The sequence below is a fragment of the Canis lupus genome, chromosome 13 (genome assembly GCF_003254725.2).
Source record: "Canis lupus dingo isolate Sandy chromosome 13, ASM325472v2, whole genome shotgun sequence".
NCBI classification, from domain to species: Eukaryota; Metazoa; Chordata; class Mammalia; order Carnivora; family Canidae; genus Canis; species Canis lupus.
Genome location: NC_064255.1, coordinates 30,993,430 through 31,012,130, shown reverse-complemented (window position 1 = coordinate 31,012,130; position 18,701 = coordinate 30,993,430). Strand labels below are relative to the sequence as shown.

Here is an 18,701-nt window from a genome sequence, read left to right as displayed (position 1 = left end):
GACGCCCTGCGCTGGCCCCGGGGGCTCAGCAGAGCTTAGAGACTCTGACTTATGCATGTGCACAGTCATATTTGGCACTGTCATTGGTCCTCAGGAAATATTTGTTCCCTGCTCTCCCAGCTCTGACACCATGCAGACATAGCAGCGCCCTTCAGGTCTCCTCCCTTCCACCTTTGAAAGGTAATTTCCAGACAGAAATGAGGAAAGGGCGAAGGGTGACCTGGACAGGCCAGAGACAGTGCTACACATTATAGGGGGAAAAAAAATAACGAGAAAATCAAATTCGGTGTAAAAGAAACTTCCTTGTTCTCACGTGACGGTGTTGTTTTAGGCAAACTTTTTTGGTACCAGGTGCACTTTGACATGCACGTGCGCACGCACACGCGGGAGCACCTGCACCACTGTTCTCAGTGCCAGTACTCCTCCATCACCAAGAATTGCCTCAAGCGCCACGTTATTCAGAAGCACAGCAACATCTTGCTGAAGTGTCCCACCGACGGCTGCGACTACAACACTCCAGATAAATACAAGCTGCAGGCACATCTGAAAGCTCACACGGAGCTGGTAAGTAGCAAGCCCGAGCGGCTGCACCATCCGCCCCGGGTGCTCACCGCTTCTCACCTTTGCACCCTTCGCTGCGTCCTGCTTCCCAGGAGCCTATTTGTGCGAGCAAACATCCATCCCGTGGCATACTTCTCCCTTCCCCAAAGCCTTCGCCCCCGGGGTTCCTTTCGCAGGGAGAGACCCAGGTGTCGCAGAATGACTCGGTTGAAACAAATACACCTTCTGTGCAAATTTTTCCAGCGTCAGAGAGAAACTATTGGAGGATCTGCAGAGTAGGAAGCAAGCAAGGATTTCTTAGAGGGCATTCCAACGAGGTATTAGTAGGAGAGGTACTCGTGGTAAGAGCTGCCGCTCACGGTGTGGGGGTTAGATTCCATAGTGCCTGTCAAAGCAGTAGACACTGTTTGGTCAGCCAGGAAAGGGCAGCAAATGATCATGACCGCTCTCGTACTGTTGTGTGGTGATTGTTGACTCTCTGCGATAGATGGTGGAGCACATTTACTTTAAAAAAAAAATTGATAATTTAATCCAAGATGCTGTTAATATTCATAATGGTAAAACTTGCTTAATTCTTTGATGGAAGATGATGTAACACAATGAATGACTATTTCTTTTTGCAAATTCTCACGTCACTCAAGGGGCCACCACCTGAGCGTGATTTGAGCCTTCTTCAGGTTGTAAGGAGGCCCAGCTGGCCCCAGGTGTGGTTCTGCTTTAATGGCATTCCTTTTTATACCACAGAGAGCACAGCAAGAGGCTTCTTCGGCAACTTGATGTGCTCCCACTGTGTTCTGGCACGGAAATCACTCACGCTGGGGCTGTTTGTCACTACGGGTGAAGTCAGGGTGTTGTAGGTGCAGGGGGTAGGTCAGGGCACATGCTTTGGGGTTGGATGCTTGGGGGTCCGACACCGTCTCCAGCACTCTCACAGGCTGTGGATGTTGGGGCAAGTCACTCGTCCTTTCTGAGACTTGGTAGCCTCTTGTATGAAATATCTATTAAAAAGCATATATCTGTCTTCTACGCACACACGTGTGTATACACACATATGCATAGACACACGCAAGTGTATTCTATACACATGTACAGATGAGTGTGTACACTTATTTTACATGCCTGCAGACACAATGCACATGTGTACACACGTGTATATGTAGATAGATCCCCTCGGGTTACTGGGAGGATAAGATGGAATGTTCTATGGCAAGAACTGGAACTGGGCTCAGTGTTGTGTTGTTGAACGTGTGCCGGCTGCTGCATGTCACCTGGTACCTCTTCGCACACGTTTCTCTCCTTCTGAGTAGAGCACGAAGGCGTGCTCTTCCTGTTTCCCTACAGAATTGCTGTCAGCTTGGTCGTGCTCCCAATATTGTCTCGGCGGGGGGGAAACTTCATTACAATGAAGTCAAGAGGGAGTGAGGCTGACGTGAGGACAGGGTGCTGGGGGCAGCCTTGCAGTGTAGCAGGTAAGACCAGGAACCAGACTGTGGGTTTTCCCCCCTGTCTCCCCCCGTGTGCCATGCATCTGACTTCAGGAGGAGCCATGTACCTGCCCCGTGCCTCAGTGTACCCATTCTTGGGAGGGTGAGGTGAGAAAATGTGCATAAATGTCCCAGAACAATGCCTGATGTGTAGTAGGTGCAGAATGCCACCTGACTGTTGTAATTACTGTTAGTTATTCTATGTTTGGGGACTTGATGCTCTGCATTGAGAGACTTGGAAACAGAGGCTGACAGCTGACACAGAAGAGGAAGTTGTAAAAGAGCATTTCAGTGTCGGGACCACCTGTTTTGCCCATACCCGGTTTCCTTGCCCGTTGCATGTGTCAGAGGGACTCAGGTCCAGTTCAGGCATCTTCTTGCCTCTTGGCCGCCTAGCCACGTCCCTGGTCCTTGTGGTCAGTAGGGCCCATCAGAGACGTGTCATAAGATCTTAAGCCCAATGTCATATGCTTTCATTTATCTTGATAAACTGGCATTTAAAGAAGCTTCTCTTTTCAACTTTCTACGGTTGTGAACCTTCCTTCAGGGAGGCTTCTATCTCCAGTGTTGACACTTAAGAAGGCGTGTTGGGGAAAAGGGGTGACGATGTCTGTTTTCATCCTGTGGTCCAGGCCCCCGTGTCCTATTCTTATACCACCTCCACGAGGGGGAGTGTTTCCTCCACAGGGTGGATCAGGAGCCTTCAGTGCAGTCATTGGGTAACTGGCCCCCGGTCGGCCCGTTGGTCAGGGCAGACAGTCCTGAACGTCTGCCACGCCTTCTGGCGGGTGTCCTGGACACTTGCACACCTTTGGGAGGAATGTGGTGCAGGTAGGCTTTGTGCCATGAGAGCAGGGGCTGTGTGGATACTTGCTGTGCTCTGGCTTGTGCTGCACTAATGACACGTCCCTGGAAGTTCCCACAAGAGCAGAGTGGGAATAAGGGAGTGTGACTCTGTTGACCTTATAAACACAGGGTGCTATCCTGATTGTCATCAACACTCATGTTTTCTTAGAAGTTGTTAAAGTTTGATTTCAGTCTTTTCCCTCCCTGATATTTGCAGAGAGACGCTTTTAAAGGTGAAAACGTGCTGTTGTGGCCCTGAAGCTCGCTGACACAGGCTAGAGGGTGTGCCAGGCATTGGGATTTCAGACACGAGTACACGAGTAAGACCCCTTGTCTGCCTTCAAGGTGCCCTGTTTCGTGGGGGGAGAGACAAGAGAATAGTAATAGCAATAGGGCAATGAGGGAGAGTAAGTGAGGCCAACACAAAGTGCTCTTGCCCTCCCACAACTGCCTGGAGAGGTCCTGGTTGGGGTAAGGAGGGCTGCCTGGAGGAGGGGTTCTGCGCTTGATGAGTAGGATTTGGCCAAGGGAGAGGCAAGGAGAGGAGCTCCCGGCAGACGAGGTGGGCACACCGAGGGGAAGCCTTTTGTATTTACCCCAGAATACTGAAAGCATTTTCCATGAAACACGCGGACTGTACTGCCAGTGTAGCAAGGTGGCATCGTTTATGAAAACAGGTTCCAGTATTTCAAGCTTAGACAACATTTATCTTTTGAGCCTGTAAATTATTTCTGGAATAAAGTCACAGTTACCAGGGAAATGTTGACCTGGTGAGGAGATCTTCTGTGAGCTAGCATTTATTATTTTTCTTTAAGATTTTATTTATTTATTCATGAGAGAGAGAGAGAGAGGAAGAGGGAGAAGCAGGCTCCCTGCAGGGAGCCCAACGTAGGACTCGATCCCAGGACTCCAGGATCACACTCTGGGCTGAAGGCAGGCGCTAAACTGCTGAGCCACCCGGGAATCCCCATGTTTCTTATTTTCCCTCCCCGAGCCCCTGGCACCCACTAATCTGCTTTCTAGGTTCAATGGATTGGCCTGGCCGGGGATTTTGTGGAAAGGGAATCATGTGATTTATGTGTAACGGCAGAGTGAGTATATACCCTGCTTCCTCAGGGTCGCGGTGAGGGTCCTGCGAGATAGCACAAATGAGCTTCATGACGTAAAGGTGCTGAGCTGAGGACTCTGGTCAGGGAAGGGTCTCCCTTGCTTGGGAGAGCGGTGCTGTTGTGACCTCGCATCAGGGGTCAGCCTGGGGGTTGATTCCCTTAGCTGTGACCCAGAGAGATGGGCCGGGTGTGTTAAAAGTCTGGTTGGACTCTGAGTCAACACTTGCCTGATTACAACTCAGATTCCCATGCAGGGCAAAACTAAGGAAATTTTAAATTGAACCCCTGCCCTACCCCACATGGGCCTCCATCCAGGTCCGTTCTGGCTGCTCTAGGACCCTGGGATAATTTGGTTAAGTTCCTATTTCTGTGACTCCTAACCATTTCTTCGCTACTGATGCACCCAGTGATCGGAAGGCGTGAGTACATTTACTATGGTCTCCCTCGCCACATCCTTGCAGGAGGAACCAGGTGGTGGGACTTACAGTCAAGGCTGTATTAACATCAAGGAAATGTGGAGAACCAGCCAAGGGTGGTAGTTAAGGATGTTGCTGGAGCAAGCCCACTTTTTAAAGCACCGTGCAGAGTTTGTGCAGGGGAGGCTGGAGGGAACACGTGTGGTGCCAGGGGCTTTGGGATCTAGGGTCCTGTAGCTTAGATCCCATATTCACCTCCGTGATCTTGGTCATTTGCTGAGCCTCTGTATTCTCATTTGTAACCTGAGAATTTGGTACCATCTCTGGCCTCTCAAGGTCGTGGTGTATAGACTAGAAAATGTGTGGCACACCTGGATCAGTTTTTGCAGTCCCTGGGTCATGGTCTGTGAAACGGTTTAGTGGGTCACAACCAGTAAATGTATCTTAAAAACGAAATACCATAGAATAAAATAGAAATAACTAGCATTAGGCACCCCTACCCGAGGTTAAGTATTGTTTTCTGAGACCTTTGTTTCCATTCTTCAAGATTTATTTATTTATTTATTTATTTATTTATTTATTTATTTTTAAGATTTATTTATTTTAGAGAGAGCAAGAGCGGGGGGCGGGGACAGTGTGGTGGTGGCAAAGGGAGAGAGAATCTCAAGCAAACTCCACGATCTGCGCAGAGCCCAATGTGGGGCTCGATCTCACGGCCCTGAGATCACCGACTGAGCCATCTAGGTGCCCCCATTTCCATGTTTCAATATGTTTCTTTATCAGTGTGTGTCCTTGGGTGTCCCAGATGGCGGTGTCAGATGTCCCACTAAATAAGTTTATAAGTTAACAACCCAGTTGATGTAATTCATGATGTCCTGAATCACAATCACATGGGGTGAGAGGTTGCTGGGCTCATGCCTCCACTGTAATTTGAGGGGGACCAGGGAATCTGCCCCTAGAGTCCCTCCCCATAGACATGTTTGAAATGACAGGAAATGGAGCATAGGGTAGATGTTCATGGATGTCAGTCTTTCCCTTTGTCTCCAGCTTGTGTTTCTTCTAAGACAACCTCACAGGTAACCAGCCCATCCACGGGCCCTTGGAGCAGTACCAGCCCGCACTGGGGAATGGGCACTTTTTGGTGTCACATGCTGACTCTACCACTCACAGGGTGTGGCTTCACTTCCTAACCTCTCTCTCTTTTTTATTTAAGATTTTATTTATTGATTCATGAGAGACACAGAGAGAGGCAGAGACACAGGCAGAAGGAGAAGCAGACTCCCTACAGGGAGCCCAATGTGGGATTCGATCCCGGGACTCCGGGATCATGACCTGAGCCAAAGGGAGACCCTCAACCACTGAGCCACCCAGGTGCCCCACTTCCTAACCTCTCTGATACCTAGTCTGTAAAGTGTCTCCTGGGTCGCTGTGGGAATTTAGTGAGATGATGTTTGTGAGGGGCCCAACACAGGTCCGGGTGCACAGGGGAGCGGCTGGTCTGAGCTAGCTCGTCCTAATTAGCAGTAGCGGGGGTGGGGGGTTGGTAGGAGTGGGGGCGTGGAGGAGGCATCCATCCTTCCAGGGCGCCATGGCCTCTCAATACATATTTCTAATTAGTGCTTGGTCCCTGTCTTTGAAAAATGTTTGCTTTGCTCTGGTTTTGGTCATAAGGGCACACACGTTTAAAACATTGTAGCATGTGCTTGCTGGATATAAACTAATGTATTGCCCACAAAGCACAGAGAAAGTAGAAGGGACTACCTCCAATATCTTTCTGGAAAGAAATGGGTTTGTCTGGTTTTTGTTTTGTTTTGTTTTGTTTTGTTTTTTAAGTGGAGAAAAAAGTGGTTGAATTAAAGTGATTGGATGCAGGGTTTTTCTTTTCTAAGAGCTATGAGAGAGGATGGTCTTTTCCTCCGTGGTCACAGACCCGTTTGTTTCTGTGTCGCCCTGTTCTGGGTGTGTGTTCTTGGTGCAGGAGACCTCGGGCTCCCAGAGCTTCCTGTGTATACAGTGCAGCTTCCCGTGAGCCAAGCGGAGGTCTAGGATCAAAGGGGCACGGCTGGCAAAACAATGTTTTCAGTGGACAGGAGGATCCTTGAGACAAAATCCCAAATGCAACCCATTTGGGGCTGTTCTTTCTTTTCTTGCCGGGGTGGGTGGGGCTTGTTTCTACCTTGTTCAAACCAGTCACAACTTTATTTATTTTTAAAGATTTTATTTATTTATTCATGAGAGACACAGAGAGAGGCAGACACACAGGCAGAGGGAGAAGCAGGCTCCCTGCAGGGAGCCCAATGGGGGACTCGATCCTTGGACCCCGGGATCACGAAGTGAGCGGAAGGCAGACACTCAACCGCTGAGCCACCCAGGTGTCCCTCAGTCACAACTTTAGTGTCACCTTTTCTGCCTTTGTCACAGTTTGTGCCTCTGTGTGTTGGCGGCTCTTGCTGGCTCCCTGGGCCCTTTGAGGGCAGGGTCGCTGTCTCATACCTCTGTCCTCAGTGCAGTCCCTGGCACATCACAGGGGCCCTTGGAAGGTCTGAGGAATGAATGGTTACAACAGACACCATAACTAGGCTTTTATTCCTGACACATTGTTGAGCGTGGAATCTCCCATCTAATTTCCTAAACTTGAGGTCACAGATTTTGTAGGAGTAGTACTTATGTGATAGTTAATACACTTGGTGCAGGGGGCAGCTTTGATATCGTCCACCTGCTGCTGGTTTTAGACTTGAGAGCTGCCCCGTTGCTCTGGGGGCCAAGGCACCTGCTCTAGAGCAGTAGACCAAGGCAGAGTCCATCCAGGATAGAGAGTGGGGGCTTGAGCCTGAGTCCTGGGGCGACGCCTGCATCCCATGCTGAGGCCACACACTCCTGCCGAGGCCTTTCTTCTTTCAAAGGGTCCTTTGTAGCTTTGAAGACCATTTCCACCGGAGCAAACAAATTCCGAGGGCTGGGCTCCTTGATTGTCATTACCGTGCAGGCCCCTTGCTCTCCGCCTCTGCCAGGAACTCTTTTAACAACCACTCTTTTTAAGTTTGCTGTGTCACTTTGGGTTTTCATCTCCGGTACGGAACTGGGGCTTGAGGAAAAAAAAAAAAAAAAGAATCCTAAGAGCCCCCCCTCCTCCTACCGCCTGTGTCCCACCGCCTGTGTCCTTCTGACAGTCTTCAAAGGCATCAAGAAATGAGGGGCCCTGATAAGCTGTAAGATAAATTGCTTTCAGACTATCAGAGATTAAAAGAAAAAAAAAAATCAAATAGCAAGGACTCCGGGGGGATGACTGTAAACTCCTTCAAAGCCCTGCTGAACGCCTCCATCATCTCTGCTGACGAGGGCACTGGGGGCAGCTGGGGGTGGTCACAGGCCTCCTCCAGGATGCCCAGCCAGGTCCAGGGCATCTTTCAGAAATGGTCTGTGAGTACCTGTTCCTGCATGCAGACTCAGGGAGTGATGGGGTGACCTGGAAGGGTCAAGGGCAAAGGAGGACAGTGATGGGCGCCCAGAGCCTACCGTAGCCTGGGTGGAAATCTGCAGCATCGCCTGGGCGCAAAGCTCAGGACAGTTTCACAATAGCTCCCTGGACCCCTTGGACACCTGAGCTTGGCAGGCATCTCTTGGAACCCAGATATTTTGTGGGGCATGCAGCCAGACTGTTGGTGGTTCCGAGGGACTTTTGTTAGGTTTTGTTTTTGTTTTTAAATACTGAGTACCCTTCTCCTAAGTGTGCTCCAGGGAATAGCCTCTCTGGAGATGTTCTGCAACAGCAGCATCTAATCCATAAAGCAATTTGAAGGGTACTTACTCAGAACCCCGTGTTGGAGATTCCTAGGGTGTGTTAACCCACAAGGTCTGTTATCTGAGGCCAAGTTGCATTAGTAACAACGCCACAGCAACAGCAGCAACATCTTTCAGATTTATTGAGTGCCTACCAGAGGCCCGGCTCCATTCTAAGTACTTTGTGTGTGTTGTCTCTTAATAAACTTTATTTTTTAGAACAGCTTTAGGTTCACTGCAAATTGAGCAGGAAGTATAGAGATTTCACCATCCCCAAACACATGCAACCTGCCCCACTGTTGACATCCCGCACCACAGTGGTACCTTTGTGACAGTCACCGAACTGACACAAGTAATGCCCAGAGCCCAGAGTTCACATTAGAGGTCGCTCTTGGTGTTGTACCTTCTGTGGGTACACAGAACCTATTCTTTTCAAGTTGTTGAGGCCTGTTTTATGGCCCAGAATGTTCTGCATGATCTTGAGGATGTCTATTCTTCCATTGTTGGATGTAGTAGTCTGTAGATGTCAATTATACCCAGTTGACTGATGGTGTTTTTTTTTTTTTTTAATTTATTTTATTTTATTTATTTATGATAGGCACACAGTGAGAGAGAGAGAGAGGCAGAGACATAGGCAGAGGGAGAAGCAGGCTCCATGCACTGGGAGCCCGACGTGGGATTCGATCCCGGGTCTCCGGGATCGCGCCCTGGGCCAAAGGCAGGCGCTAAACCACTGCGCCACCCAGGGATCCCCTGATGGTGTTGTTGAGTTCAACTGTGTCCTTACACATTTTCTGCCCGTTGGATCTGTCCGTTTCTGGTAGAGGGGTCTTGAAGCCTCCAGCTAAAGTAGGGGCCTCATCTAATTTTTCCTTGCCATTCTAGTTTTTGCCTCATACTTTTCAACTCTTGTTAGATGCGTATATGTTAAAGATTATTATGTCTTCTTGGAGAGTTAACCCCTTCAACATTATGTAATGCCCCTTTTTGTCACCGATAACTGTCCTTGAAGTCTGTTCTGCTTGAAATTAATAAAGCTACCTCCCTTTCTTTTGATTAGTGTTAGCCTGGTATCATCTCCTTTTAATCTGCATATGTCTTTAAAGTGGGTTTCTTACAGCCCACATATAGTTGCATCTTGCTCCTTGATCCAGTCTGGCAATTCCTGTCTTTTAATATTTAGGTCATTGATAGTCAAAGTGATTAGTGAATAGTGGAATTAATATTTATCATATTTGTTGTGTTTTCTAATTGTTGTCAATGTTCTCTATTCCTTTGTCTTCCAATCTTTTTCTTTCCCATCATTTGTAGTTTTATTTTATTTTTTAAAGATTTTATTTATTTATTTATGAGAGACACAGAAAGAGGCAGGCAGAGACATAGGCAGAGGGAGAAGAAGGCTCCATGCAGGGAGCCTGATGTGGGATTCGATCCTGGGTCTCCAGGATCACGCCCTGGGCTGAAGGCAGATGCTCAACCGCTGAGCCACCCAGGCATCCCTTGTAGTTTTATTTTTTTAAAGATTTTATTTATTTACCTGAGAGAGTGAATGAGAGAGCAAGGTCAGGCAGGGGGAGGGGCAGAGGGAGAAGGAGAAGCAGACTCTCCCTGAGCAGAGAGCCCAATTCAGGGCTCGATGCCACGACCCTGAGATCATGACCTGAGCCATAGGCAGACGACTAACCGATTGAGCCACCCAAGCACTCCTTGTTTGGAGTTTTAATTGAGCATTTTATATGATTTCATTTTCTCTCTTCTCTTAGCATATCACTTACACTTTTTTTTTTTTTTTAACTTTTTCTAGGGGTTACCCTAGAACTTGCAGTATATGTTTACATATAATCAAAGATGACTTTCAAATGGCACTGTTCCACTTTATGGATAGTGTGAGTACCTTGTAATAACAAAATAATCATAATTCCTTCTTCCTACCCCTTGTATCGTTGCTGATATTTATATCACTTATATACAAGTGTATGTATATAGAAAGCGTACATTTTTGAATACATTGTTGTGTTACTATTTTGAAGAAACTTTCTGTTAGATCAATTAAGATTAAGATAAATAAATGTTTTTATTTTACCTTCACTTCTCCATTCTCCAGTACTCTAACTTTATTTATGTGGATCAAGTTTCTGACTTTATCTTGTTTTAATATTTCTTGTAAGACAGATCTTACTGGTAACAAATTCCTTCAATTTTTGTTTGCTTCAGAAAGTTTGTTTCTCCATTTTTGAAGGATACTTCTACAGGGTACAGAATTCTGGGTTGGTGTTTTTTTTTTTTTTTTTTCTTTTAGCCCTGTAAATACTTCATTCCATTCTCTTCTTGTTTACATGGTTTCTGAGAAATTAGGTTCTTATCTTTGCTCTTCTATAGATAAGATTTTTGTTTTATTTTGTTTATATCTCTGGCTTCTTTCAGTATTTTTTCTTTAACTTTGGTTTTTTGTAGTTTGCACATGATAGGTGTAGTTTATTTGGGATTACTCCTATTTGGTAGTCCCTGAGCTCTCTGGATCTGTCTTGGTGTTTGACATCCTATTAGGGAAATTGTCAGATATTATTGTTTCAAATATTTCTTCAGTTCTTTTATCTCTTTCATCTTCTCATGTTCCCATTATGTGTACATTACACCATCTGTTGTCCCACAGTCCTTGGATATTCTGTTCTGTCTTCATCAGTCTTCTTTCCTGCCTGCTTTTTAGTTTTAGAGGTTTCTTTGGAAATATCCCTAAGCTCAGGACTTCTTTCCTCAGCTGTGTTTGGTCTCCTACTACACCCATCAGACGCTTTGTTCTGTTGCAGTGATTTGATCTCTAGCATTTCTTTGTTGGTTCTTAGAATTTTCATCTCTCTGCTTACATTGCCCATCTCCTCTTGCATGCTGCCTACTTCATCCAGTAGAGCCCTGAGCATGCACGTCAGAGTAGTTTTAAATGCTCAGTCTGATAATTCCAGCATCCTTGTCATATCCGAGCCTGGTTCTGATGCTTGCTCTGTCACTTCAGACTGTGTTTTTTTTTTTTTTTTGCCTCTTGGTGTGTCTTTTTTTTTTTCTTCCTTCATAGCTGGACAGGAATGGGTCCAAGGAACTTACTGTAAATAGGCCTTTATTAATGTTTTGGTAGGGTGTGAGGGAGGGGGGGGTCATTCTAGAATCCTGTGACTAGGTGTCAGTCTGTTAGTGAACCTCTCTGCTCCTGGACTGAGCTTCACCAGTGTTTTTCCCCCCCAGTGCTCTTAGGTGAGAAAGGATGATTGAAGTGGGCTGGGTTTGGGTATGTCCTTTCTCTCACATGGAAGGCTGTAGGGGGCAGGTCGGGGTATTGCCCTTCCCCTGGGTGGCTTAGTCTCTGGTAATACCCCAACAGGTTTGGCTCGGGTAACTGGTTTCCCCTGGGGGCAGGCCTTGGGAAGAAGAATCGAATGATCTGGGGTATTTTGAAATGGTTCCTTTTCCCCTCTTCCTGTGAAGCCTGGGTTTTTCTCTGATATTCACTGTAGTGCGAAGTCAAGTGCCTGGGGAGAAAACTCAGAAAAGTGGATGCCCCTGGACATTTTAACTCTACTTGTCTATTGTGAGCTTCCAGCAGTACATTAATTCCAGTCCTAGTTTCCCTGCCCTGGGCCTCGTTCTTAGGGGGGTTTCTGCTTGTGGGTTTCTGCTCCAATAAGTTTGTGATTCTCTGCCTTCAACCAGTTTGCGGGGCAGTGGTTTGCCTATGACCTCCTGTCTCTTACAGATTAAGAAGAGTTGTTGTGTTTTCAGTTTGTACAGCATTTCATTTGTTGTTAGGATGAAGTGGAGACTTCTGAGATTCTTACGTGCTGGACTAGAAATTGGAAGTCCCCTTTATGTGTTTTTAATTTCTTTTTTTTCCTCCTAACAAGGAGGCTACTTTTATTGCCATTTTACAAAGAAACCAGGGCATTGACAGGTGAAGTCACTTGCCCAAAGTTCCCCCAGCTAATAAGTGGTGAAACCAGGGTTTGAACCTAGGGACTTGGAGCCCTGATTCTGTACTCCTAGTCACTGTCTTAGGGGAGCAGGAACTCGGGAGTACAGAGGTCTAGTTTGGATGGCCACCTCTGCCCTTGGGGAGGTAGTGTGACCTTGGGCAGCTTCTCAAATGCCTCATGGGGTGTGGTATGTAGAGCGCAGCACTCTGCATGAATAAGTTCTTCAGAAATGGTCACTATTGTTGCTATTATTATATATTGGTATAAGGAGACTGCATTTTGGGGCGGCTTATTCGTTTACTATGGCATGAGGAGTATTTGGTGCAATGCTGAGCTCCTAATAGGTAGGTGGACAGTAAATGGTGGGAATTTGTTCTATAAATTGAAGCAGTCATGGACTATTAACATCCTCCAGAACACACACAGCCCAATACCTTTCCTTGCAGTCACAGCTCCTGCATTTCTTATGGGCTTGTAAAGTTTGTTAATAATACCGATTGCACTTTGAAGCTCATTGTGGGTGTTTCTCTGCTTGGTAAGTTTGTACCGACACTGCCTCACTTGGTTGTCTTCCCTATTGGGGACACTGAGGGTGGGAGCAAACTCACACACAAAGCTGTGTGCCGTCTGGTAGCCTCTCCCAGGTGTGGATCACCTGTAGCACAGATAGAGTCCAGCTACAGCCCTTTCCCTTGGTCAGCTCACCTGTGTTAGTGCCTAGAGCCCCTGGACTGCCAAGTGGCATAAACAACGATGTTTATGGTCTCACAGTTCTGGAGGCCAGGATTCCAAGATCAAGGTGTCAGCAGGGTTACTTCCTCCTGAGGGCCATGAGAGAGAGTCTCTTCTTTGCTTCTCTCCTAGCTTCTGGTGTTTGCCAGCAATCTTTTTGTTTCTTGGCTTGCAGATTCATCACCTGGATTTCTGCCTCCTTATTTACATGGCATCCCCCCTGTATGCATGTCTGTGTCCAAATTTCCTTTTTTTAAAATAAGGACACCAGTCATATAGGAATTAAGTTTCCCCTAAGGACTTCATCTTCACTAATTGCATCTGCAATGACCCTGTTTCTAGCTCAGGTCTCATCCTGAAGTACTACTGAGGGTTAGAGCTTCAATATATGAATTTTGCAGGGGACACAGTTTAACCCATAACACCCACCCTTTGGGGAAAATTGGCATATGAAATAGCCCTACAATGAGCTGAAGGAACAGGCAAATGGGTAGAAGCTAGCTTTATGATTCACAAGAGCTGCTCCCGTGGTGGGGTGTAGCATGGCAGTTAGCCAGACCTGTGAGGCGAGGCGCAGTGTAGAGCGAACCCCTTACCTGCAGCCTCAGTGGGACACAGGCCTTGGGAATAGTAGGAGCAGCCTGGAGTGGGCATCTTGGGTCCAAAGGCCAGCTCCTCCTCTCAATGACTTGGCCTCATTTCTTAATCTGTAATGTGAGCATCATAATGCCTGCCGATTGAAAGTGATTGTGAGTCTCAGTAAAATAACTTCTGTGAAACCCCCCACACACCACGCAGAGAGCATTGGAGGACATAATACTCGTCGGGTCGTGGAGCGCCGCTGGTCTGTGTGGTAGACCTCGAGGTGGAGCCCTGCCCTCTGCTGGCCTGCCCACCTCCACCGGACCGTCATGTGTAAGCCCCATCCCTCCCTTCTGAAATGGAGCCAGTACCATTCCCCAACACTCCAGAGTTCCCCGGGTGTGTGGGCCAGGTGCAGTTGGCATGTCACGTGTTTGCAGAGGTGCACTGTGGTCTAGCTGTGGTGGCGGCGGTGGCAATGGTGGCTGTGGTGGGGGAGGTGGTGGTGATGGTGGTGGTTTTTTCATGGAGCCCAGGGTTAAATGAGACACTCCATTGATTGCACTCTCTTTCTGTTAAGGATAAAAGGAGTTATTCTTGTCCAGTGTGTGAAAAGTCTTTTTCAGAAGACCGACTGATAAAGTCGCACATCAAGACCAACCATCCCGGTAAGGTTATGCATTTTGGAGAGGAGATTAATTTTAAACTGCTTATGTTTGTTTTAAAAACTCAGCATTATATATCAACTGCACGAAATGGAAATGAAGGGGGATGAAAGTATGAGTGAATTTGAGGGAAACAATTACCTTTATTTAACGGTGGGCAGTTGTTGTAATTATTCACTTCATTTTATCCCTTCATCTGGTCTTCTGATACATGTCCCCACACTCCCATCTCCCTCCTCCCTTTTAATGTCCAAGTACCTTCGGATGGGTCACTTACAAGCAGGTCTGACCTAGACTCAGCTGCCTGGGTGCCTGTGAAAAGTTTGTTGCCCATCATGGTGGTCTGTGGGGAGCCGTGCTGAGTTGGAGTGACCGTCACCTCGGGTCTCCCCACGCTGGTCTCTTCACACTCAGAGGTGTAAAGCATGAGCCATTCATACCTGTCACACCTGTTTTTTCCACCTGGGACCCATTTCTTCCCCTCTGCTCAATTACTTCCTGTTTATTCTCTGTGTTTTTCCTGAGAATCCCGTCCTTGGGGAGGATTTGGGGACTCCCGGCTGGGAGCAGGGCTCCCCCCATACCCCACTCTTGGTGCACTGACCCCTTGTGTTCTGGTCATTGGCACTTCCCTGACCCCTGTGAGGGCTGTGGGGAGGGCTGTTAAGGTTTAAGGCCCATCCCCAGATCCCCGGTGTCATATGGGGCAGGCCCGAGAGCACAGATGCAGGTGCTGTGTATGGTATGAAGGAGGAATAGGTAAGGCGGGTGCGCTTTTCCCTTCATCCATGTGTCTTTTATATCTGCCCCTGTGTTAGGGCATTGACTCACTGGGATCATAAGTGATACTGGAGAAAAGTAAAGAAATAACGGAGTTCACCAACACTCATGTTTTATCTGGGAACAGATAAAGCCTTAAGGCCTTCATCTGTGTGGGAACACATGGGTTATGGGATTCTCTGATGGCCTCATTCTACCTTTCCTGTTCCAGCCTGTGTCCAGTGTGAGCCGAGGATGCTTGTTCAGATTGGACAGACTTTGCTCATGAACATTTGTGAGGTGTTGTCTTTGGTCTAAACTTCACATATATACAAAATACAGGATAATATGAGGAACCCCCAGGTATCCTCAACAGCTCAGCTTCTGTACTTGTGAGCATTTTGTCAGACTTGTTTTATGGATCGGCCCTCAAAAGTTTTTGTTCTGGAATATCTTTTTTTTTTTTTTTTTTTTTTAAGATTTTATTTATTTGCGAGAGAGAGAGAGAGAGAGAGCGAGCAGGAGGAGAGGCAGAGGCAGAGGGAGAAGCAGACTCTCTGCTGAGCAGGGATCCTAATGCGGGACTCGATCCCAGGACCCCAGTATCATGACCTGAGCCAAAGCTGTCTTTGACCACTTTGACCACTGAGCCACCAGGTGTCCCATGTTCTAGAATATCTTAAAGTATGTCTCACACGTATGTAACTTCCTCATAAAAGAACGTTGGATGCATCTCCAACTAATCGGTGTCTTTTGTAACATAACCACCAGGTCACCATTAAAACAAACAATTAATGGTAATTCGTTATTCCCATTACTGTTACCTAGGATTAGTTCATTTAAGATTTCCTCAGTCAATACAAGATTGTTTGAATCAGGACCCAGACATTTTGCCTTTAGTTGTTATGTCAATTGAGTTTCTTAAATTCTGTGGGACACCCCACTCCACTTTTGTTCTCGTGACAGCGACTTATTGGAAGGGACTGGATTGGTTTTTCCTGTAGGTGATTTCATGTCCTGCATTTGTCTGATGGTGCCTCACAGTATTGTTTCTCCATCCCTCACATTTTATGCTTATGGATATTTAGATCTGAGACTTGATTAGATTCCGGTTTAATTTTTAGGCAAAAATCCTACCACATGACTCCAGGGGGCACATCTTGATTGGTCACCTGAGTGCTGCTGGGGTTGGCCAGGGCATCCAGGCAGTCTCCTATGTCTCTCGGGAGCCTATCCTCTTTGGCTTCCAATGGACCCCCCTGCTTTTCTTCCAGAGGTGTCCATGAGCACTATTTCTGAGGTTCTCGGGAGGAGGGTTCAGCTGAAAGGTCTGATTGGGAAGCGAGCCATGAAGTGCCCATACTGTGATTTCTATTTCATGAAGAACGGCTCAGACCTCCAGCGTCATATCTGGGCTCACGAAGGTGAGTACTCATCTTTCAGGGTGGAGCACCCTTTAGTTTTGTGCTTCCATGCTTCATGTGGGGAGTACTTTAGGAGGAAGCTGTATCGCCTTGTGCCTTATAGTTAGACTTCTCCAGCTTACTGAGAAATGTGTCCACAAGCCAGCTAAGCTCAGTGATTTTAGTCACTGCCTGTTGAGTTGCAAATGCAGTTAGCAGAAGTGTGCAGTTGTATAGCTTCCGTTGGAAACGTAGTGAAAATATAGTGAAGTGTAATGAAATAAATTCCCATGATGTCTGTGCTAGACAGTGAGCTTCAGAGAACAGCACCGTCTTCATCACCTTGGTAATTGATGCCCGCTGCAGGGTGCTGGCACGGTAGGTGCTGAGGAAGTGTTGGTGTTACAGGTGAACAAAGGTGAAGAGGACAGCAGAGAGGCCTCTGGTCCAGTGTCATGGAGGAAGAATCCAGAAGGCAGGGGAGTTGCATGGAGATGAAGTAGCAGAAAGAGGAAGATAGACTGTGATTTTGGGGTGCTTGCCTATGAAGGGAAGCTTGGGGAGCACACTCTAGGAATTTGGGCAGTTGGAGGTCAGGAGGCTGCTGGAGATAGCAGGCTACCAACTTTGCTTCCCACTGTAAGGATGTGGCTCTCCTGGGGTTGCAGTGCAGAGCCAGGAGCCTGGGGAGCCCTTCTGGACTCGTGCCAAGGTGAGTTAGGAAGCTGGCATGCTGCAGGCAGGAATACAAGAGGGTTCCTGGAGAGGGTTTCGACGGCGAGGAATAGAAACACCTGTTCTCAGGCCTTGGGGATGCACCATGAGGAAGAGAGAGGTGAACAGTTCAGTACTTGATGGTATAGGGACCCAGACAGGATGGCAGGAACGGAGCTCAAAGCCCAGGTGGGAGGTACTGTTTATTTACCACCATGCATGCACCTGCGCTCTGAACTCTGGGCATACCCCGTAGCCTTGTTGAAGCCTTGGCTTCCTTAACCACAGTCTTGGGTCTTGTAGACAAGGTCTGAAAATGCTGAGCACACTGTGTGTCACATCCCCCACCCCATGCTCAGTGTCGGGCACAGCATCCTTCTCCCTGTGCATGTTGTGCTAGGTGTCATGGCCTTTTGCTTCATGGACGCGGCCGCAGGGGCCCTGGACGGCGGCCGCAGGGGCCCTGGCTTCTCAGCCTCAGAGCCCCTCGGTGTGTGCTCCAGAGTAGGTCTGCAGTGCGCGTTTGTCTAGTGGAGGGGGAGCAGCCACAGTTCCAGCCATTAGCCCAACAACAGCCAGCGTCCTAAGGCTCTGCTCAGTTTATGAAAATATGCTCTTGTGTCTGATCCTAGGTATCCAATCCCATTGATTTCTTTTTTTTTTTTTAAGATTTTATTTATTCATTCATGAGAAACAGAGAGAGAGAGAGAGCCAGAGACACAGGCAGAGGGAGAAGCAGGCCCCTTGCAGGGAGCCCGACATGGTACTCGATCCCGGATCTCCAGGATCAAGCCTTGGGCCAAAGGCAGGCGCTAAACTGCTGAGCCACCTAGGGATCCCCCAATCCCATTGATGTCTGCACAGATCCACGTTTACTTTAATTCTGGTCAACTTAACTTCGTTCAATTGAATTTAATGAACATGGCCTACAGAAACTGCTTGGAGTCTGTGCCCAAGAGGAATTCCTGGACTAAGGGGAGAGGCAGGTGTGGACGACCTGCAGTGTGCTATAGCAGTTCTGATAGAGAATTCCAAGAGATGGGGACACATGGGGACACAGAGAGGGAAGCAAGGGGACTGGCTTGGGCCAATCAGAGAAGGCCACATGCTGGAGGCTGTGGCAGGACAGGGCACGGCAGTTGGAAGGAATGCCGTGGATGAGAGCATGGCAAGGCATGTGTGCAGTGTGTTCAGGAAGGCACGTGCCCTGCTTTGTTCAACAGGGATATGCACGTATGTTCTTGGGACACATACGCATGTGCACACATAGAAGTAGGTGTGTGTGTGTGTGTATGTGTGATTTTGTTATACATGGATCTGTTTTTCCTCCTCTGGTAGGTGTGAAACCCTTCAAATGTTCTTTGTGCGAGTACGCAACTCGAAGCAAGAGTAACCTCAAGGCTCATATGAATCGTCACAGCACTGAGAAAACTCACCTGTGTGACATGTGTGGCAAGAAATTCAAATCAAAAGGGACATTGAAAAGTCATAAGCTCCTTCACACTGCTGACGGTAAGTAAATAACTCCATACCATAGTGCGTTTTTTTTTTTTTTTTTAACCCTCTTGAAAGTGGGATGTGAAGCTGACGTTTCAAGTCCAGCAGAAGCAGTGGATGTGTCTGCAGGCCAGAAGGAGCGGGGTCTTCTAGAATTTCGATTTTGATCAAGGGCAGAACTCCCCGTGCTC

At 47.5% G+C, this 18,701-nt stretch overlaps 1 protein-coding gene across 1 annotated transcript in view; it reads left to right on the top strand.

The window, feature by feature from the left end:
• The window catches only part of ZFAT (zinc finger and AT-hook domain containing), a 188,165-nt gene that overhangs the window by 77,560 nt on the left and 91,904 nt on the right, over positions 1-18,701 (top strand). The window contains 4 exon segments of the mRNA XM_025450143.3: positions 332-564; positions 14,053-14,140; positions 16,171-16,320; positions 18,352-18,525. Of these exon segments, the coding sequence (XP_025305928.3) occupies positions 332-564; positions 14,053-14,140; positions 16,171-16,320; positions 18,352-18,525 (645 nt within the window).